Source organism: Cynocephalus volans, chromosome 7, assembly GCF_027409185.1.
Source record: "Cynocephalus volans isolate mCynVol1 chromosome 7, mCynVol1.pri, whole genome shotgun sequence".
Lineage (NCBI taxonomy): Eukaryota > Metazoa > Chordata > Mammalia > Dermoptera > Cynocephalidae > Cynocephalus > Cynocephalus volans.
This window is the reverse complement of record NC_084466.1, coordinates 106631340-106654527: the sequence shown is the minus strand read 5'-3', so window position 1 is coordinate 106654527 and position 23188 is coordinate 106631340. Positions and strand designations below refer to the sequence as shown.

Sequence of the window (23188 nt, the reverse complement as noted above, 5' to 3'; positions counted from 1 at the left end):
TGTGTTTTCTTTCATTTTTTCATTCATTCTATCTCAGCATTGTATTCTCTAGGAGTGGGAGGAAAAGAACCAAATGTTCTTCCATTTTCCTTGCCTCTAATTTTCCGAGCCAAATATAAATATTTCTTTCAGCATTTATTCAAAGATGGGCCAGCTGACAGTGACTCGGCAATTTTAATCTCTTCCGCCCATCCTCTCTAATCTCCAACTTCACTTTCCCAAAAGTAGGCACTGCCTTGGCACCGTGACTTGATCTGTCATAATCCTCATGAATAATAAAAATGCAAGGTAACATCAAATCAGAATCTCCCTGTAGATTGATATCATTCCTGGTAGAAAATAATCCAAAAGAAGTTTGAGGTTATATTTAAATCGCTGAATGCTCCACATGTCACTTGAGTGTTGTTTACTTTTAATATTGTAGGGGTTGGATCAAGAACAGGGCCCAGAGGAGTCCCAGCCAGAAACTGACACTTCAGACATGGATCCTTTAGTTGGTTTCACCATTGAAGATGTAAAATCATTGCTGGGTCAAGTCACAAATGACATTTTAATCGGCATTCAGGTACTCAGTATTGGTAATGTGCTCACTTACTTTATTATTGGTTAATTAGCCAAGCTCAGCCTTAATCTGCCGGCAAGAGTGATGCTTTTGATAGAGAAGTTCAATTTAACATCTCCACATAATTCTCAGTTGAGTCATCTGACATTCAATAAGATCACAAAATAGATTTGCTAACAGCGTCTAGTGTGGTGTGTGTTATCAGTTTACAAAATCGTTCAACACTGAAACTCAAAAAATAACAGTAAAGACTTCGCCTTGTCAAACTGTAAACATTGCTCATGCGAGAGTAATTGGAGTACATTTCTAAACAGTAAACACAGAAGATCAAACCATAATTCTTAGCTAAGTTTTCTCACCACATTTCTAAAGAGAGACTTTCAAGTCTTTGAACTCCCTCTCAGGTAGCTTGTTCCTTTTTACATGTCACTAATAGCTAAGCAATCGATAACAATGGTGGCATGAGAATGGTGACAGCAGCAGTCATCTCAGTAACACCTGCCCATGGCTGGTCAGCCGGCTTAGCTTTATGCTTAATTCTTTCTCATTCTGTCCAAAAAACAAGCAAACAAGCAACTATTTCTACCTCAACACAGAGACTTACAGGAATTCCCATAATTTCTCAAGCCAAATGATTAAATAAGTGAATTGCATATTTTGAGTGAATTTGCAATTTCTTGTGGAAATAACCATAAATCAGTAGGACAACATAGTGCGTATTTAAAATACTAATCCATCTCAGGGAAGATTTAGTTCTCATTTGAACGTGAGACCATATATAAAAAGCACACTGTATTAACAACCAATTTAAAAAGAGTAAAAGAGCGTGACATAAGCATACCTTGTTTCTTGTTTAACCATCAAATGTTATTGCACTATTTACATGAACATATAATGATTTGGTGCCAACAGAATCAGCCAAAGTCCTTGGCTTAATAAGGAGTGTTTAGTGTTTACCAGAAATAGTGGCAGAACACGTTTTTACACAAAGCTTTATTGTTAACAATCCCGTGAATGTAATAACTGGTTACTGTGTAGAAGGGCAGAGTGCAGTTGAATTAAGCTGAGTTCAGAACATATCTCTTTTTCAGATTTGATAACATTTCATCTAAATATAGTTTATGTATAATCATGGCCCTGGGCCCCTTTGCGATCCCACAGCTCTGAAATTATTGCCAAGAAACTACTAGACAGTAATAGTATTGTTTGCAGACCCCAAAAATTGAAAGTGTCTTTACCAAGGCTATGTTCCATGTATTGAATAGTATGTTTTTAACCATCCATTTAAAAATTATTTTTAATGCTATAGTCTGCAGCATTTATACCACCCCTACTCTAATGACAGAAAGAATATGATTGCTATATATGTATGTTATCTTCCCATTGGCCTGAAGTCATCCTGGAAGTTCTTTAGCTCGCTCACCTAAATTAATTTAGGATAAAGAGAACTTGTACCAAAAAAGAGAGATGCAGATCCATAGGTGCCATGATCATTTCCACATTAAGTGGATTTGTGGACGTCAGCCTGGGCCAAATTGCTGCCAATTTTCCCATGAAATAGCATGATGATGTGGATTTAGATAATGTCTCACGATAGCAAGTCCCTTTATGTACTTTCTTTCGATAATCCTTAGTAATGCTAGTAAACTTCATGCAAATTAGACAGGCACTATCCCTGATAAATTGAAAAATGAGACACAGAAAGACTAAGTCATTTGTCTAGAGTTTTCAGGTTGATGACTGATGAAAGGCCCTGAATGGGAGCTGTGAACTGGGTTCTAGCTCTAATTCCAGCGTTATCCACAAAAACCACAAAATGTCTAATATCACAACCAGACTACTTTGGATTTTAATACTCCCTGTGGTATGGCACTTTTTCAGTGTTTACTCTTGTGTCTTGGTCAAATTCCAAGTTGGGTAAAGACTCTCTGCTTACCTAAATTTCTCCTCTTGTTTTAGATGAGTAAGTTATTTTCCATCTCTAAAACCTGCCTTCCCGTGTTTCTGGCTCTAAAAGCTGCCATATTCCTTTTCAAAGGTAGCTGAATGTCAGTGGTCAGTGTCTATATATTATCTGGACACACTGAACTGCTGTAAGAACATTTAATGAACTAGTATTTGTAAGATGTTTTAAATTTTCGCATATTTTTTTCTGCTTCTTTATTTAAAAGCCATACTGTTAATATAATTTTTGAAGGAAAAGGCAGTAGAAAATTCATATTCTAAGTACAGGTTTTTTCAGAACTCCTTTTCCAGTGTGGTTACAGGTGTATTTCACCTTCTATAATACAGAAATTTGGGAAAATGTCATGTGAATCCTTACTTTTTTTAATGTTAATCCACTTATTTTCCCATTGACTCCCTTTATAGTTTTAGAGATTTATAAAGAATGAAGTTAGCTTGGCCCTGAGATGTTAATTAGAACTATACTGAATAGAGCAAATATTTAAAGCCTTTATAATTTAGGTATTTTAATTTTGAAAATGAAATTATTTTGGCCCTGAGTTGTATAAAAAAATTATACCCAATGGAGCAAACTTTAATACATTTAAAGAATTACATTTCAGTGAAATATGAATGCTAACACTAAATTCTTACATTAAATGTTGGCTGTTTGCCCTGTCTAAGCAATAGGGTAAAAGTACATGACAACCTTGAGGGAAGGTTGCCATCATGGGACCTTCCGTATTTTTAGGTCAACTGGAATTTTCCACGTTACAAAAGCTGAGTGAGCTCACTCAAAGTATTGGTTAATGAAAGGCTATTCAACCCAGGTATCATGGGTTTCCCACTCTTTCCTAAAGGAAATAGAACTAGACCCAGCCCTAGTGGTCATGGATAGTCTATTCAGCAGTGTTCTGAGAAATCACAAGGAGACATGGCACACCAATGACAGCCTGTTTTTGACCAGACATGGCTAAACTGAAATAGCGATCACTGAGGTCTAGAGACCTGAAACGTTACTCTACTCTGTCTGTACACCGCTCTCTTAGGCCCACCTTACCTTCAGGAACCTTTTCCCCAAGGCCCACACTTTTTTGACAAATTCTGTCTTGGTGAAATACCCTAAAGGTCTCTAGGTCTGTGTGAAAACCCTGATGAGAGAGAAAAACAGAAGCTGGCAGATGATAGTAAATCAGTCCTTAGCTGAAAAGAAATGAGATTCTTGGTGGACATAGAAGAGCATTGTAGGAAGAGTCAATTGTTCAGATAGAGCAATCATTCTCAATCTTTTGGAATTGTGACAAGATTATTTCTTCAAACCATTTTAATCCCTATGTAATCCAACATGTTGTATGCCATAAATTTATTTTAATGAAACAGGAGTAACAATTTTTAAAATGTTTCATGACAACATATCAATGAAATATAACATTCATTGGGAGTTGGAATTATGAACTTAAAAGCTAGGGTGTAAAGTTAACATAATCCCATTTCCCTGCTTAATTTCTCAGATAAGAACTAACACCCAGGGTGGTTAAGTGATTTTTTTGCAAGGCCTCATAGCTAACCTAATACCTAAGTTCCCCACTCCTAGACCAGTGCTGTCTTCAACTCTACCAAAATTATGTCGGAAGGGATTAGTAAATCCTGAAAAGTGACAGAGTTCCTTTGTAAGCTGGAGAACCACTTCATCCCTCCTTGCATCTTTCCCCAACCACCAAGAAAGGGAAAGATAACAAATCAGAGGCCAAAACTTGATTCCAGGGCTTTAAAAAACTGGAACCAGAACAGACTGATTGTCATGTGAATTCTGAATTCAGAATTTTTGACAACAATGTGATCTTTTCATAATTATCAACTCCTAATGTGAAAGTAAAATCTTATTAGAGCACTCCTAAAAATAAATAAATAAATAAAATTATATCTGGACCTAAAACAGTACTTGATTTTTTAGAACGTCTTTTATCTAAATTAAAATAATTATAGTTTTTCAAAATACAGTTACACCGAAGGCCTCAAATTATGTTATAGATGTTAATATTATGAACTTTGAATTTATTAACATTTATATGTACAAACTACTCTTCATAGACTTGTAAATGATTTTTAAATCACCTAAACAATCACTACAAAAACACCAATTTTGCCACATTGGCCATCACTGCTTTCTCTGTACGTAATTTTAGTATCCATCATGAAAAAGGAAGACATTTTCAGTGCTACTCATGTTCAGATAATGTGTACATATTTCTGGAATTGTGCAGGTAGCAATGATAGTCCACAGAATATCACTGCCAGAGGCTAAATGCTATCAGAGCTGCAGCAATCACTGAAACCTGTCAGCAATCACTTATTTCTTTCTACCAAAAATATACCACAGAGTGGCATTATTCCAAGAGTTATAATGTATGATGAATACTCTTAATTATGAGAATTGTTCGAATTGTGAGATTATTTGTGTGTTTATTTTGCAACAGAAGCTTTCTGGGCTCCCATTTAGAATGTATGACACAGTAGACAAAAATATCCATTGCAGAGCGGTGGGGTGACTAACACCATGGCAATAACTGAGCCCGGAGCAGTTATTCAGATTCAGTGCTTATTGGTAAAGTCTGTCTGAAAATACAGATAAATTATCCTATCTTCCAACACAAGGCTATGTGAAAAATGGCTGTCCAAATACCACTTCCTCTTCATAGCAGACATGCTATACATTGGGAATGTGCAGAGAAATATGATAAAGTGTTATCACATCACTACAGGCTGAAACACGGCTGTGTCTGCAAAACAGGAAGGTGTGTGAGGGATAATGTCTGTCTTTAGGCACTATAGTATGTCAAAACCACAAAGACAATGTGCAGCAAGAGATAGCTCCGTCATAACCACTTTCTTATGATTGTCTTCACAGACCGAGATAAACGAAAAGCTGCAAATACAGGAAGAGGCTTTTAATGCACGAATAGAAAAATTGAAAAAGGCCTGAGGACTCGGTAAAAGGAGAGTGATGCTAAACTTCACAGAAACAAACAAAACCAGATGCAATAATAAACACTCTAGAGCATCATATCTCCTTCATTTAGTTGTGAAGGGAAACCCAAGCCCTGCTTTTCATTATCCTAACTAATTAGAAAAGTACCAGTCCCAATTTTGCTATCTCCTGTCCTATAACAGCCTCTGAATTTATTGCATCAAGTGTAATAAGAATATGTTGTATACAAGAGTTTGGAGAATTATATATAAAAATACAATTACTTTTACGATATCGTTCTTTGACATTTTGACTAATAAATGCTATTCATCTTCAAGGAGAATGAAGCCAACTTTTTTAAATAACCAGAAATAAATTTTAAAAATAATAATTTTAGCCATATTGACCTTAATGAACTGCCACAATACTGGAGCACTGTGAAAAAATACCAGTACCACACTGCTGAGGATAAAATTTGCTAAACAATAACAATTCAAAGGCATATGCTAGTTTTTTTTTCCCTTGAATCATTTGGTTTTGTTATTTAAATGTTTCAGTGTGAAACCAATTTTCTGAAATTATATAATGCAGTTTGAAGCACTTTAATTTATTCTGTTCTGTATTTGTTATTTCTAATCTTGTTACTCTCCCAGGAGAATACATGACCTATATAAAAAGAAGCGTTGTATAAATGGTTATTAAAGACCAACCTATATATAGATTGTAAAAATCTTAAATACCAATCAAACTCACAGAGCTCCTAAAAATAACTATTATATTGCAGTGGAATGATTGAAAAATATCTCAAGCTTTTACGTACCTTTATTAAAATAATTTCAAAAGAAAAATATCTATTTGCCTACAGATTGTCCCTATTTAGACAAATTAATTAATTACTGCATAAGCTCTTTCCAAAGTTCTTAGACTTCAGAGTATTCTACAATGGAGAACATTGCTAGGAGGGGGCAGTTCCTGAAAGAATTCTTCGGGTTTTATAGTGCTTGCATCTGTGCAGCACTTGGTTGAATATGGGCTGACATTACCCTCTCTATGTGTATCAGAGGAACAGCCCAAACATATTCATTTGGGGCACAGACCAATCTGGCAGCATTTGGTAATTTTCTAAGTACACCAATCAACAAACTAGGAGTATACTTAAGACAAAACCACACTCACTGTTTATGCAGTTCCAGGCTGCAAGGGCTGGAGATATGTTTCTTTCCTGAGCTACCCTCCCTGGGGAAAAACGCTGATGGCCATATGAGATCCCTAGGAGGGCTCATGGGTCTGGATTCCGTCAAGCAGTCATTACTCCAGGGAAAACAGTGAAACTGGGGAAACCGCAAACAGAATAAAGAAGCTTCTAGAAATCACCAGACACAGCTTCAAATGCAATCATTGGCACAGAGTGAACCTGCATTTCTAATAAAGAGTGTACTTGAGCAAGGATACTAGGAGTCTAAAACTTAGTCCAAAATCGCATAATGATCCCTAAACGCTGCATAGAGACAATATGCTTTAAACATGCCTAAAGCTGTGGCCTTTGGATTAAGACCCCTAGAGTCTGATACTGGCTTCACCGTTGGCTTGGACAGACTACTCAACCTCTGTGTGCTCATCTGTTAAGTGGAAAATATTATGTATTTTCGAGGTAGTTATGAGTATTCAATAAATTCATATTAGAGGACTTCTGTTGTCAGGTTTGGTTACAGTTTGCCCCTTAGGATGTACAAAAAGCCACTGCCCGTCCCTACTACCTATTGATCAGCCTCTTTGCCAGAATTCCTCTCTGTCTCTCCGCTGGCACCTGTGGGAGGGTGTGTCCTCCCCACTCTGTTGAAGTCATCCCGTGGTGACCACTCTGCCACGCTGCTGCCCTACTTCTTCCATGTTGGAGCAACCCAGCGATCTCTGTGGCAGCCCAACTTTAAGACTCCATAGTAATAGGAGAAAGAGTAGTCATAGTAGCAGTCGCCACAAATTTTAATTCACAGCCTCTGCTATTTTAAATTAATTTTGAATTAATAACAGATTATAAGCATTTGGTATTTTTAAACAGTGTAAATAAAAAACAAATGTTATCTTAGGTACTCCCATACCTCTCCCCAGATACAACCACAGCTTTCAGTCAATCCTTACAAAAAGTATTTTTTGCCCAAACAATTGGATGTTTATATGGTGGTCTTTATATATATACACACACACACACAATTTGCATTGCTTTTTTACATTGCCTTTTTCATCAAATAATAAGTCTGGAAGATAACTCCTTAACAGTGCATGTTAATGACCACATAATATTTTATCAATTGTATAACTTTTTATAACTGGTCCTATTGATGAGCTTTTTTATAGTTCCCAGCACTTTGTTATCACAACGCTGCATCACCATCCTTGTGCACATGTCTTTGTGAATATGTATTATTTTACCTGTAGTGTAAAGTTCTAGAGTGGGAATTTCTAGGTCAAAAATTGTATGTGCATTTTTTATTTTGATAGATATTGTTAAAGATATTTCACCATTTTGCACACCCACTAACAGTGTATGAGAATGCCTCTTTCTCTACATTGCTACCAACAGCATGCATTAACTAATTTTTTATCTTTGCTGTTCTGATAGATAGAAAATAATGTTACACTATTGTTTTATTGTTTTACCCGACATAGATTGAGCATTTTTTCATATGTTTCTAAGCATGTATTTTCATTTAATCTTCCTAATATCCCTAAAAGACAGACAGATAAGACTCGTTTTATAGTTATGGAGCCTGAAGCTTAGACAGATTATTAAGTTACACAATTAATAATTGGTAGATTAGGGCTTTAAACCCAGGTCTGAACTATTTTACAGATTATGATACTGGAATACAGAGAAATTTTAAGTAACTTTTCCGTGAATATATAGCCAGCAAGTGGTAGAATCAGGTTTTGAAGTTGGGCCTTTGTGATTACAAGACCCACATACTTAACCTTTATCTTCATCTAGCCATCTCATAGTTGGCATGAAATATACTGAAAAGTGACCTTTTTCTTTATTAGCTATAGGAAACAAACTTGCTCATTTTGTTAGCATATTAAGTGTTTGGAAAATCTATGCAAGGGTGGAATGTATAACTCAGCTCCATTCATTCATTCATATACCATATAATATGCATGGGCATCAGTGGTGAGCCAAGTGGACGTGATCTCTGTCCTAACAACCTAGTGAGGAGTGGCTGTTAATAATGACTGTGATAAAGACAAGCTTCAAGGAGTTCTGAGCGTATGGAACAAAGGAGCTTGGTCCGGTCCAAGAGGTCAGGGAAGCTTCTCACATGTATTGACATTTGGGCTAGAATCTGAGACTTGGTAGGATTCAACCAAACAAGGAAATGAAGGAAGGTACATTTCGGGCAGAAAGAGAAGAGTGTGTAAAGTCCCTGGAACAATTAATTGGCCAGAGCCAGAGCTCTCAGTCTTGAACCACATTACAGATTTTTGTTTTTAACCTGAAAACAATGGGAAATTGTTGACAAGTTTTAAGTAGCAAGTGACATCAGATTAGTGTTTTTAAAAAGGTCATTCCCCTGGTACCAATACTTCTATCCACGGAGACATGGAAAGAGAATAGTCTCATAAATAGATTCCTGCTGCTAATGATGTTGTCACACCACTTCTTGGCAAATTTCTAAGAGTGGGAGCTCTAAAGAAAAAAATTTGGCTTTTTTAAAGTCACAGTGTCCATCTACTCTGAGAAGTCTTTGGCACAAAGGCAGCCCTTGGAAGAGCCAATGAAAAAATAATAGCAACCTATCACTTAGGCAAAAAGCAGCTTTTCTCTTACCATCCACAGGAAGATATGTATCTTCCATTTGCAGGAATAATTTGGGGTGTTTCTTCCCTAGTCCCCATGATGTTTCAAAGAGCAAATACATTCGTTATGTTATGAACAAGCCACAGACTGCCACTCTTTCAGGTATTTGCAGGCACCGTTGTGTCTAAATATAACTGTGGAGTCATTTTTCTAAAATCCACATATAAAGCCCCTATTTCTACCCTCCATTTCACTGGAACCATTAGACCATCGTGGTAGGTAATAAGTTTGCATGTTCTGGGACTGCATTTCATTATACTTCAGTTCCCCTAGAGAATGAACGTGCTCCATTTCCCAGCAGCTGTAGTGGAGAAATACTTCTGACATCTCGAATTTCAGAGAGTCTCTAGAAGATATTCCTCTTCTGTACATCAAAGTCATTTTTCCCCTGGACATTCATTTGTTAAGTAAGAGAAGTCAGCACCCTCTCATGGCAGCCAAAATACCTATTAATTTAAGTTTCCTAGGCAAAATGATTCTAGATCAAAATAATTTCATCTCGTTGGAATTCACAAATTCCAAAACAAAGAGACAATACTAAAAATCCGTTTTGCTTTCTAGATCCCTTCCATTTTCATGGAAGTACCAGCAGTGGAGAAGATTGGTTTATCCTATTTTATTTGTTCAGAGCTGACAGAGTTTGTTGTTATTTAATTTTTAGCTTCAGAGAGTGTTCTGTGAAGATGTCTCCAGTGGTTTTTTGGTGTTTGTTTCTTCTTTTTAATCTTGCCTGTAATTTACTCAGGGTACTTTCTAGTACAGATAAGATGAGACAGATAAGTTCCTTGACTTCATGGAGTTCTTAGAATTAATAAAGTTTATATAATCTAGAGGCACATAATAAACAAGTGAATAGATAGGGAGATTTTAGATAAATGATACAAATGAATAAAACAAGCCATGAGATAAAAGGTTCAGGGATGTGGGAGAGCTACTTTACCTGGGCTGCTCTGAGAACTTTTCTTGGAAGGAATGACTGTTTCATCTGAGAACAGAATATGAGAGAGAGCCAGCCATCGGCTGCGCTAAGGAGCATTTGTTCCAGGCAGTGAAGACAGTAAGTAAAGTGGCCTCTGTGCTGCATTGCCAAGTAGAACTTCCGATCGCTCCAAGCAGCTCTCAGGGGAAAGGAGCATACCCAGGGTCACACTCCTGGGAAGTGACAGGCTGTTTGCAAACTCAGACCCTCACATCCCTAATCCAGTGATCTTTCCACTCCACCATGTTGGCATGGCCCTATTTCCCTACTTTTTCAAGAGCATGCAGAATTATAGCCACAAAGTGCTTCTCAGGATAATCCCCAAACCCAAATAAACCTAAGTACTTAAAAGAATCTGGGTCCAAATCTCCTATGACGAAGAATTCCAAGTAAGTTATATTGATACGCCACACCAAAGAAGGAGGAGGAAAAACCCCATTTATGTGTGGGCTCTACATAGTGACTTTCTTCCAAAGCGTACAGTAGGCAAAGGGCAAAAAAAGAGTGCTCTTATAGTTAAGAAACCTGACAAACACTACTTCAGCCAGGTGACCAAGGTCAGGTGTCAACGTCATTAGTCAATAAATCATGTTAATCATGCACCCTCAATATGAGGTGAAAACCGTGTTTTATCTTTGTAATCTTCATCCCAAAAACCTACAACCCCCATGTAATCATGAGGAAATCATCAGACAAATTCCAGTAGAGGAACATCCTACAATATGCCTGACCATTATTCCTCAAAACTATCAAGGTCATCAAAAACAGGGAAAGTATGAGAAAATGTCACAGCCAAGAAGAGCTTAGGGAGACATGATGACTAAATGTAATGAGGTATCCTGAATGGGGTTTGGGAACAGAAAAAGGAAATTAAAGAAATATGAATAAACTATGAACTTTTATTGATAAAAAGATATCAGTATTGGTTTATTAATTGTATCAAATGTACCATACTAATGTAAGATTAGTAATAATTAGTAAAGAAAACTGTGTGGAGGGGAGGGGCAGCAGTACAGGGGAATTCTGTACTACTTGCATGATTTTTCTATACATCTAAAACTGTTCTAAAAAAATCTATTAATTGTTTTTTAAAGAATCTTGGTCAAAGTCAAACAAAATTAATTAGAAGGAAAGATGCCCAGAGTCAGATTTCATCATTACTAGAAGGGCACCCCCTTCTAAATGACACATGAAAAATCAGATATAGTCATCTAGCAAATTAGGAAGTAAAATGCTCAAAAAGAAGGAGAAAGTGCTAAACAAATCCCATTTTAGAGAGGTAATTGCAAACTTCATCAGTCCTGGGCTTCTCCATACCTTTTTAGTTTAATGGCAGAATTTGAAACTTTTTTAAAAATGTGCATATTTCATAAAAGAAGAGAGTAAATTGATTTCTTTTAGAACCTAACACTCTGCAACATAACTTCATAATGTAGTCTATCAGCTAATCTTAAATAAAGAGGTCAACCATTTATAGGATGGTTCCAGTTTCTCAAGCTGCTCACAATGAGGTAAGTCTCCTCCGGATTCTGCTAAGACTTCTCTAAATGAGCATTCCTCATCTTAGATAACACAGAAGGCACAATACACATCCACATACTATATGTTACTTGAAATCAGACTTGGTAATCACATCACCTGCTAGCCTATCACCCAAAAAGTTAAAATAGCCTGGATATTAATGTTTTTTATTGAATAGCAATATCAAAATCAAAGAAAAAAAATAGTCACTGTTTTCATACCAGTGGCATTTTATATTAATGCATTGTTAATACACGGCATTCATAAAACCAAGGCCCAAATTCAACCAGAACAAAAGTAACACAGTGCTTCATCTTCCAAGCCCATGCCTAGTTAATCCCTTACAATGATCAACAAAATGTGTGTGAATTTTCTTGCTTGTTTTCTTATTTTTTATTTTTCTTCTTTTCTTTTCTTTCTTCAGTATAATAATTGATGCTGTTATTTTTTGCTAACTCTTTCCAATTTCCTCTTTGGTGGTTGTTAGACTTTATGGATTAGAATTAAGTTAAAGTTTGCAGTGAATTTGTAATAACCAAAAATTCAAACTGAAAGAATAAAAAGTGTTCTCACTCTACTTTGCCAGACTCAGAACTCGTTATATCTGCTTAGGAAACAGAATTAGTGATTAAACAAAAGTAATGATCCATGGAATTCAATTTTAAAATAGTAGGAACATAGAACCATGGTGCTAAAAATCCTAAATATCACCTAGTTCAACCCTTTCACAGTGAAGAAACTGAAGCCCAAAAAAGTGAGAAGACATTGTGTTCACACAGCTAAATTGTGGCAAGGCCCAGACTAGAATTAGATCATCATTCATTCACTCATTCATTCATTTATTCAAACATGCCATATTCAATGAATGTTTACTGAGTATCTTCGGTATGTCAGAAGCTATGCTACACATACAGGAGCAAAAACAGACATAACCACTGCTCTCATGGAATTTATTGTCTAGTGGGAGAAGTGGACTTTAATCAATCACACAAACAATTATAAAAGAATAACTGTAGTGGGTGCTGTGAAAAAAGGTATACCCTGCAATGAGAGCTTGTATAGAGGAATTTGCCTAAGTCAAAGAAGTTTCCACTGGAAGAGTCTCACTTCAATGATGAATAGGCACTAAGTAGGTGAGGAGGAGAGGAAAGAGCTTTCAGGCAAAGTGAACAAGACAAAATCCCTGTGAAAACAGAACATGGAGGTAGAAGATGTGGAAGGAGAAGATGTGTAGTTGGAGCCTTGTAAGTGAGAAAGAGCATTTTCCAAAATTGAGGATGTATAGGTAAGTGGAAATTAGATAATGCAGAGCCTTGTAGGTCAGGATAAAGAGTTCTGTCTTGTCCTAAATGCAAAGAAAGTTACTAAAAGATTTTAAGCAGAGACTTGGAGATGGTTAGTGAAGGGCTAGCATATGTGCACGATGCAAAGGGGACTCTATTTGCAGCGGAGAGAATGGAGAAGAGACCAGGATGGATGGGGTCCCCCCAGGAGGTTACTGTTCCAGCCCAGTGCTCTTTCTATTATACCACATATGTCTAGAAAGCTGTCCACCAAAATCCATCCTCTTATTCTTCCTAAGGACATGGCTGGATTCCATCTCCAGATCCTTCTGCAGTGAGATGTGAACATGTGACTAAGCTCCAACCAGTGGAAAGCAGACAGAAGTCAAATGTGCTACTTCAAGGGCTTTACTCAAGACTGGACAGCACCTCCTCCAAGTTCCCTCTCCCTCCTTTCTGCTGGCTCCGTGGCAGTGAGGAGAGTGACAATTTGAAGCCAGTGGTGCAACTGTCAGCCTGGGTTCCTGGCACCTGCCAAGTGGGAGCACACATCCAGACAGTCTTATGAGCAAGAAATAAATTTCCATATCTCAGAGCCATTTCATTCTTGAGTCTATCCATTACAGCAATGTAGCCTGTCCTAATGAACTCAATGGGTATGTCTCTCCATGTTTATGCATATGTAACATGTCTCATATGGGTCACTGTCTATAAACTGGAAAAACAACCAGAAAATTCATTAACTAGAGACCTGCTTATAGTTTTATTATATAAGGGAATTACTTCTTAGTTTATACAAGCCCACAGTCCCTCCTAAACTGACATTCTATGAAATAATTGACTGATTGTTGACTCACAAGTTTGATGAATTGCAGGAATTTCCTATGAGGGCTACACTTCAAATACTTTCTCCTTCAAGTGAAGCTAGTAATTTTAGAAATTTCTATGGTTGGCTTAAGATTTCTTTAATATAATGAGAAAAGTATAAACAAAGCCCTAAATTATTAATTTGCTACTATTTTTTCCTTAGGCCAAGGACATTCCTTCAGCCGATACACTCCTTAATTAACTAAAAATTATTTACTACATACCTAGTCCAGGAAACTGGCGAAGGCCCTTACTAGAGCAAATACGGATACATTGGCTGCTATGGATATTAACTATATCAAGTTCTAAAGACTAATACATATTTCTAAAGTATTATTCTGGTTTAGATAATAACATAGAATAAAGTATTATTCTGGTTTAGACAGTAGACAGTTCCATAGGTTAATATAAAAGGCAAGATCAGATCATAGAGTTGGAAATAGAAACAGGACTTAGCTATTTCTTCCCTCAAACATGTTCAGTCACTGGTTGTTCAGTGCTTTGGGCTGCAAGTAAGCAAAATTCTAACTCAAAATGGCTTGGAAAATAACCAAAATGTACTACTGCATTATCTAACAAGAAAGGAATTTCATAGGTAGGGAGCCTCGATGACATTATCAAGAACCTAGATTATTTCTATCTGTGACAGTGCCCTCTTCAGTATCTTAGCTTTTGCTTTCAGAGTTGTACCCCTATAGTCCCAGGGCCTCAGCAACGGTCTCACAAAAAGGCCAAATACTCAATAACAAGTAGCTTTTTCTTCTCTTACATCTCTTTTTAAGAATAACTTTTCCCAATGCCTGCCAAGAGAATTTCTCCCTTGTCCTTTTGGGCCAGAATTGTGTCACATAGTGAATCCTACACCAGACACTGGCAAGGGAAGCAGAAGAATCATGACTGACTAAGATGAGTCAGGATTTACCAACTGGGCTGGGAATGATCAGCCAATTGTTGAACAAAATTGAGATTCTGTTAGAGAGAGAAAAAAAAAGAGAGTGGCTATTGGGTAGGCAACTGCCATTTCTTCTCTACAAAGTGATCTTTCCTCTATCACATTTTGTATCTTGGAATGTCTTAGCATTTTCAGCATTCTTCATTTCCAGTTTTAGATATAAATAGATAGATACATATATACATCTTTTCCTCTTTTTGCTGGCAATCAGTATTATCTCAATGTGTGGGTGTGGTACAAAAATGTTTGTCATAGAAGAAGCTACTGCATTTCAACATGTCCGTGAAAAATAGCTAGAAATTTTTGAAGCCAGACTTATTCGGCTCTGAAGGTGCTGGCCTCATATTGAATTATTATTTCCATTTCCTTTCTGCTGAAATTTTGATGACACAGTCGTCACTCATTCAACCAAGTGTGGCCATTTCAGATTTAGTTAAGTGTCTTTATTCAAGGTGTCCTCACAGGTTCCTTTATTTGTTAGAACTATTTAAAAATAAGTAGCCAGATGAATCGTGAAAGAACTGCAAAGCAATATTCATGGTCCAGCACTAAACTGAGGAGACAAAACAAACAAAATAATGTGGCAATTACAGATTTGGGAGATTGTTCATGCTACAATATAAAACTTAAAAAGACAAAATCTATCATTTGCTATGATATGTATTTTGTGGGGAACAATTGATGGGCAAAGAAAAAGCATTCAAACAAAAAGGGGGGTTATTTCTTAAAGATGAGATGATAGGTGATTATTTTTTAACTAAGAAGAAATAAACACTGCTTCTGGCAGGTTTATGCTGCACCCCAGCCTTCAGTGTCATTCCCCAGCTTCCGGATCAACCCTCTGGAAGCTTGGAGATTTTCCCTGCCCTCTCTGGGCAGTTATGGAGTGTGGACAATAGCAGAAAAAAGCAGCAGGTACTGTTTCCACCCAGGGAAGCCCAAAGAGCGTTCCAGAAAAGGTGTTGTCCAGTCTGAGTTAGATATCTTGACAGGCCCATGGCATCAGGTAAATAGATACATTGCCCCTGTAGTACTAGATGAATTCTAGGAAGGATCTGGTCAAAACCACCTGCATGATGTTAGGCACGTTGCATTACCCCACTGAGTCTCAGGTTTACTGTTTACAAGATGGATGAGCTGAAAAATAGGTAAAAGGAGGCAACGTGGAGAAGCCTTTCCCTAAAACTCAAGAGATATTCCTAACTTTAAAAAAAAAAACTGGAAAACTAGCCTTAGAAAAACACAATGTTAAGAATATTTCAAATTGACTTAAAATGGAAACGCCAGGTGCATTGCCATTAAAGTCAAGAATGAGAGAAAGGCTGTGCTTTGAATTAATTGGATAATTACCTGTTCAACGTCTGTCTCTAGCTCAGGCTGTATCTCTAGAAGGCCAGGAATGGTTTCTGTCTTGCACAGTTCTCTGTCTCCAAGGTCTAGCACAGTGCCTGGCACAGAGTAGGTACTCTGTAAATATTTGGTGGAAGAAAGAACAGAAGGCAGACAGACGCGCTGGATAGATCGCTGTTATTACCACTCGTATTTCGCTTTCCCTGTCACAGTAAGACAATACATGGAAATTGGAAGTGTAATTGGCACGAAACTAAAATCATTGTTATTTGTAAATTATAAGAGTATATGCATTGAAAACCCATGACAAAAACTATTCTAAAAATATCAGTAAGAAGTCAGATGAAAAAATAAATATTAAAAAAATAGATTTTCTGGAATACTATTCTGCTGTAAAAAAGAATGAAATAGTGCCATTTGCAACAACATGGATGAACTTAGAGAGAATTATAATAAGTGAAACGAGTCAGGCACAGAAAGAGAAATATCACATGTTCTCACTTATTTGTGGGAGCTAAAAATAAATAAATAAATCCACAAATAAACTGGGGGGTGGAGGGAAGAAGACACAACAATTCCAATTCCTTGAAGTTGACAACAAGTGAACAGATATGAGGTTGTTGGGAGGGAGGGGGGAGGGGGAGCAGGGAGGGAGGTTTCGGTAACGGGCCCCAATCAACCACATTGTATATTGACAAAATAAAATTTTTTTAAAAAAATAGATTTCCTATAAATTAATGGTTAGATGATACAATGGGGGAAAAATCTCTTACAATAGCAACAAACATACAAAATACTTAAGGTGACAATAAGAAATGTAAAGCACCTACCTGTCTGAAGAAAATTATAAAATCTTCTGAAAAACATTTTGCTAGATGCAAAGTTTCAATATAGTAAACATGTCAGGTTTTAAATGTAATTTCATTGAAAAACTCAGGAAGTATTTTTGTACTTGCTGATGTTAATCTGAGCTCAAGAGCAATACTGAACCAGTGAGAAGAGTAATGAAAAAACTAAAGAGTAATAAGGGCTTTCAGATTTAAAAACATTATAAAACTAAGATACTTAAAAGTATGACAGTGCAAAAAATAAAAGCCGGGTTATGAAACAGAATAGAGAATCCAAAAATGACCTTAATACTAAGAATTTGTTTTATGGTAAAATTTACTTGTGTGACTGAGTCTATGATCACTCAGTCCTGAGATTTTCTCTTAGCTCTGCCTCTCATTGAGAAGCAACTTAAGCTATCTAAGCCTCAGTTTGCTCATCTGTAAAACGGCGATAAAAATAACTATACTGGAATGTTGTGGTAAGGATCAAATGAAATGCATAGTCATTAAAATTAAAAATTCATTAAAAATATTTAGCACTGTACCTAAGTACACAATAAAGGGTAGTTATATACTTTACAAACCAATGAAGAAGCAATCTACAAAAAATGATGCTGAAACAATTAACTATTTGAGGAAAAATGTTTATATGATATATATTTACATTTTACATGTTATATTTTACAGAGTATATCAAGTTGATGCATTAAATATAAATATTCTTATTTTTATTTTTTCTTAATTGATCCATGATAATTGTATTTATTTATGGAGTACAATGTAATATTTGGGTACATTTATACAGTTTGCAATGATCATATCAGGGTATTTAGCATATCCATCACCTCAAATATTTGTCACCTCCTTGTGTTGGGAACATTCAACATCTTGTCAACCAACTACTTGAAGTTATATAATAATTTGTTATTGACTGTACTCTTTCTATATTGCTATAGAACACTGGATTTTAATCTTCCTATCTCTCTACAATTTTGTATCCATTGACCACTCTCTCCCCTCATTTTCCCCCTCCCCTTGTGAGTCTCTAGTAACCACTATTCTACACTCTATTTCTATGAAATCAAGTTTTTCAGCTTCCACGTATGAGTGGTATTTCTCTTCTGTGCCTTATTGTACTTAATATAATTTTCTCCATGTTTCTGCAAATGGCAGAATTTCATTCTTTTTTATGGCTGAGTAGCATTCCATTGTGTATACACACCTCGTTTTTTGTATCTAGTCACCCACTGATGGGCATTTAGGTTGGTTCCAAACCTTGGCTACTATGAATAGAGCCACAATAAACATGAGAGTGCAGGTATCCTCACAACTTGTTGATTCTCTTTCCTTTGGATACATACTCAGTAGTGATGTTGCAGGGTCATATGGTAGTTCTATTTGCAGTTTTTTGACAAACCTTCATACTGTTTTCAATAATGGCTATACTAATTTACATTCCTGCCAACAATGTATTAGATAGAGTTCCCCTTTCTTCACATCCTTGCTGGCATTTGTTATTTTCTGTCTTTTTGATAATAGTTATTCTGACTAGGATGAGGTGATATTTCATTGTGGTTTTGATTTGCATTTTTCTGATGATTAGTTATGTTGGGCATTTTTTTGTATACATCTCAGCCATTTGTATACCTTCTTTTGAGAAATGTCTACACAGCTCATTTGTCCATTGTTTAACCAGAGTATTTGATTTGTGCTGAATTGTTTGGGTTCTTTGTATCTTCTGGATATTAATTCCTTGTTGGATGCATAGTTTGCAAATATTTTCTATTATTCTGCAGGTCGTCTTATTGCTCTGATTGTTTCCCTTGCTTTGCAGAAGCTTTTTAGCTTGATATAATCCCATATGTTTATTTTTGGTTTTGTTGCCTGTGCTTTAGAAGTCTTATTCATAAAATGTTTGCCTGGACCTATGTCCTGAAATGTTTCCCCTGTGTTTTCCTCTAGAAGTTTTATAGTTTGGGGTCTCATATTTAAGTATTTAATCCATTTTGAGTTGATTTTGATATATGGTGGGAGATAGCAGTCTAGTTTCATATGGGTCTCCAATTTTCCCAGAACCCTTTATTGATTTTTTTTTTAATTTCTGTGAAGTTATGTCAATGGTACTTTGATGAGGATTGCATTAAATCTGTAAATCGCTTTGGGTAGTATGGTCATTTTGACAATATTAATGCTTCCAATACATGAGCATGGGATGTCTTTCCATTTTTTGTGTGTGTCTCCTTTAATTTCTTTCATCAGTATTTGATAGTTTTCATTGTAGAGATCTTTCATCTCCTTGGTTAAATTTATTCCTAGGTATTTTATTTTGTTGTTGTTATTACTGTTGTAAATTAGATTTCTTTCTTGATTTCTGTTTCTGCAAGTTTATTGTTGGTGTGTAGAAATGCTACTGATTTTTTTATGTTGATTTTGTATCCTGCAACTTTATTGAATTTATTTATCTGGTCTAAGAGTTCCTTGGTAGTCTTTAGATTTCTTCCTGTATAAAATCATGTCATATACAAACAGGGACAATTTGACTTCCTTCTTCTCAGTTTGGATGCCCTTTATTTCTTCCTCTTGCCTAACTGCTCTGGCTAGAACTTCCAGTACTATGTTGAATAAAGGTGATAAGAGTATGTATCCTTGACTTGTTCCAGTTGAAAAGATGAAAGCTTTTGCTTGTACAGTATGATGATAGCTGTGGGTTTGTCATATACAGCCTTTATTGTATTGAGATACTTTCCTTCTGTACCTAATTTGTTGAGAGTTTTTATAATAAAGGATGCTGAATTTTATCAAATGCTTTTTCTGTGTTTATCAAGATGGTCATTTTTTTTCTTTCATTCTGTTGATGTGATGTATTTCATTTATTGATTTGCATAGTTGAACCATCTTTGCAAGCCTGGGATAAATCCTACTTGATCATGGTGTGTAATCTTTTTGATGTGCTGTCAGATTCAGTTTGCTAGTACCTTATTAAGAATTTTTGCATCTATGTCCATCAGGGATATTGGCCTGTAGTTTTCTGTTTTTGTTGCATCCTTGCTTGGTTTGGTATCAGGGTAAGGATGGCCTCATAGTATGAATTTGGAATAATTCTATTCACTTCAATTTTTTAATTAGTTTAAAGAGCATTAGTATTAGTCCTTCTTTAAATATTTGATAGAATTCAACAGTAAAACCATCTGATCCTGGGCTTTTATTTCTGGGAGAGTTTTTATTAATGATTCAATCTCATTACTTGTTATTGGTCTATTTCAGTTTTCTATTTATTTTTGGTTCTGTTTTGGTAGGTAATATGTGTTCAGGAATTTTCCATTTCCTCTAGGTCTTCAAATTTGGGGGATATAGTTGTTCATAATGACCTCTAATGATCATTTGTATTCCAAAGGAATCAGTTGAATGTCTCCTTTTGCATTTCTGATGTCATTTATTTGGGTATTTTCTCTTTTTTTCTTGGCTAGTCTGGATAATGGTTTGTCAATTTTATCTTTTCAGAAAACCAACTTTTCATTTGATTGATCTCTTGTATTATATTTTTAGTCTCCATTCCATTTATTTCTGCTATGATTTTTATTATTTCTTTTCTTCTATTTACTTTGGGCTTGGTTTGTTCTTGCTTTTCTATTTCCTTGAAGTGCATTGTTACATTGCTTATTTGAAATCTTTCTATTTTTTTCATATAGGTGTTCATTGCTACAAACTTTCCTCTTACTACTGCTTTGACTGTATCTCATAGGTTTTGGTATGTTGTGTTTCTGTCTCCACTTGTTTCAAGAAATTTTTTGGTTTCCTTCTTAATCTCTTCTTTGATTCATTGGTCACTCGGGAGTATGTTGTTTAATTTTCATGTATTTGTGTAGTTTTTTGTTTTTTTTTTAAGTTTTATTTTGTTGATATACATTGTGGCTGATTATTGCTCCCCATCACCAAAACCCCCTTCCCTTCTCCCTCCCCCCTCCCCCCCAACAATGTCCTTTCTGTTTGCTTGTCGTATCAACTTCAAGTAGTTGTGGTTGGTATATCTTCTCTCCCCCCCCCCCCGGTTTGTGTGTGTGTGTGTGTGTGTGTGTGTGTGTGTGAATTTATATATTAATTTTTAGCTCCCACCAATAAGTGAGAACATGTGGTATTTCTCTTTCTGTGCCTGGCTTGTTTCACTTAATATAATTCTCTCAAGGTCCATCCATGTTGTTGCAAATGGCAGTATTTCATTCGTTTTTATAGCTGAGTAGTATTCCATTGTGTAGATGTACCACATTTTCCGTATCCACTCATCTGATGATGGACATTTGGGCTGGTTCCAACTCTTGGCTATTGTAAAGAGTGCTGCGATGAACATTGGGGAACAGGTACACCTTCGACTTGATGATTTCCACTCCTCTGGGTATATTCCCAACAGTGGGATAGCTGGGTCGTATGGTAGATCTGCAATTGTTTGAGGAACCTCCATACCATTTTCCATAGAGGCTGCACCATTTTGCAGTCCCACCAACAATGTATGAGAGTTCCTATTTCTCCGTAACCTCGCCAGCATTTATCGTTCAGAGTCTTTTGGATTTTAGCCATCCTAACTGGGGTTAGATGGTATCTCAATGTGGTTTTGATTTGCATTTCCCGGATGCTGAGTGATGTTGAGCATTTTTTCATATGTCTGTTGGCCATTTGTATATCTTCCTTAGAGAAATGCCTACTTAGCTCTTTTGCCCATTTTTTTAATTGGGTTACTTGTTTTCTTCTTGTAAAGCTGTTTGAGTTCCTTATATATTCTGGATATTAATCCTTTGTCAGATGTATATTTTGCAAATATTTTCTCCCACTCTGTTGGTTGTCTTTTAACTCTGTTAATTGTTTCTTTTGCTGTGCAGAAGCTTTTTAGTTTGATATAATCCCATTTGTTTATTTTTCCTTTGGTGGCCCGTGCTTTTGGGGTCGTATTCATGAAGTCTGTGCCCAGAAGAGAGAAGACTCAAATAACCAAAATTAGAAATGAAAAAGGCGATATTACAACTGATTCATCTGAAATACAAGGAATCATTCGAGACTACTATAAACCACTATACGCCAACAAATTTGAAAATCTGGAGGAAATGGATAAATTTCTGGACACACACAAGCTCCCAAAACTGAACCATGAAGACGTAGAAAATTTGAACAGACCAATAACAATAAAGGAGATTGAAGCTGTTATCAGAAGGCTCCCAACAAAGAAAAGCCCAGGACCAGATGGATTCACAGCAGAATTTTACCAAACATTCAAAGAGGAATTGACACCGATTCTTTACAAACTATTCCAAAAGATTGAAACGGACGCAAATCTCCCAAACTCATTCTATGAAGCAAACATCTTCCTGATACCAAAACCAGGTAAAGATATAAACAAAAAAGAAAACTACAGGCCGATATCCTTGATGAATATAGATGCAAAAATCCTCACTAAAATACTAGCAAACAGAATACAGCAACACATACATAAAATTATTCATCACGATCAAGTGGGATTCACCCCAGGGATGCAAGGTTGGTTCAACATACGCAAATCAATAAATGTGATACACCATATTAATAAACTCAAACACAAGGACCATATGATCATCTCTATAGATGTATTTGTGTAGTTTTGAAAGTTTCTCTTGTTGTTGATTTCTAGTTTTATTCCATTATGATAAGAAAAAGTACTTGATATGATTTCCATTTTTTTGAACTTGTTGAGATCTATTTTGTGGCCCAGCATATGGACAATCCTGAAGAATGTTTTATGTGCTGACAAGAAGAATGTGCATTCTGCAGCTATTGGATAAAATGTTCTGTAAATGTCTGTTAGGTCCATCTGGTCTACGGAGCCATTTAAATATAATATTTCTTTGTTGATTTTCTGTCTCAATAACCTGTCTAATGCTGAAAGAGGGGTGCTAAAGTCCCCAGCTATTATTGTGTTGGCATTATATTTCCCTTCAAACCTGATAATATTTGCTTTATATATATCTGGATGCTCCAGTGTTGGGTACATATATATTTATAATTCTTATATACCTTGCTGTAGTGATCCCTTTATCATTATATCATGCTCTTCCTT

General features: G+C 36.1%; 1 protein-coding gene across 2 annotated transcripts in view; it reads left to right on the top strand.

Moving 5' to 3' along the window:
* Window positions 1–13491, top strand: part of CABCOCO1 (ciliary associated calcium binding coiled-coil 1) — a 117188-nt gene extending 103697 nt beyond the window's left edge. The window contains exons 7-8 of one of the 2 annotated variants that reach the window (XM_063103355.1): window positions 425–565; window positions 13410–13491. In XM_063103355.1, coding sequence (XP_062959425.1) covers window positions 425–565; window positions 13410–13448 — 180 coding nt within the window. In that variant the 3' untranslated portion in view covers window positions 13449–13491. Of the gene's footprint in view, window positions 1–424; window positions 566–5414; window positions 5818–13409 lie in introns of those variants that run through there. The other variant, XM_063103354.1, reaches the window with a different exon arrangement.
* The last annotated feature ends 9697 nt before the right edge of the window (window positions 13492–23188 follow it).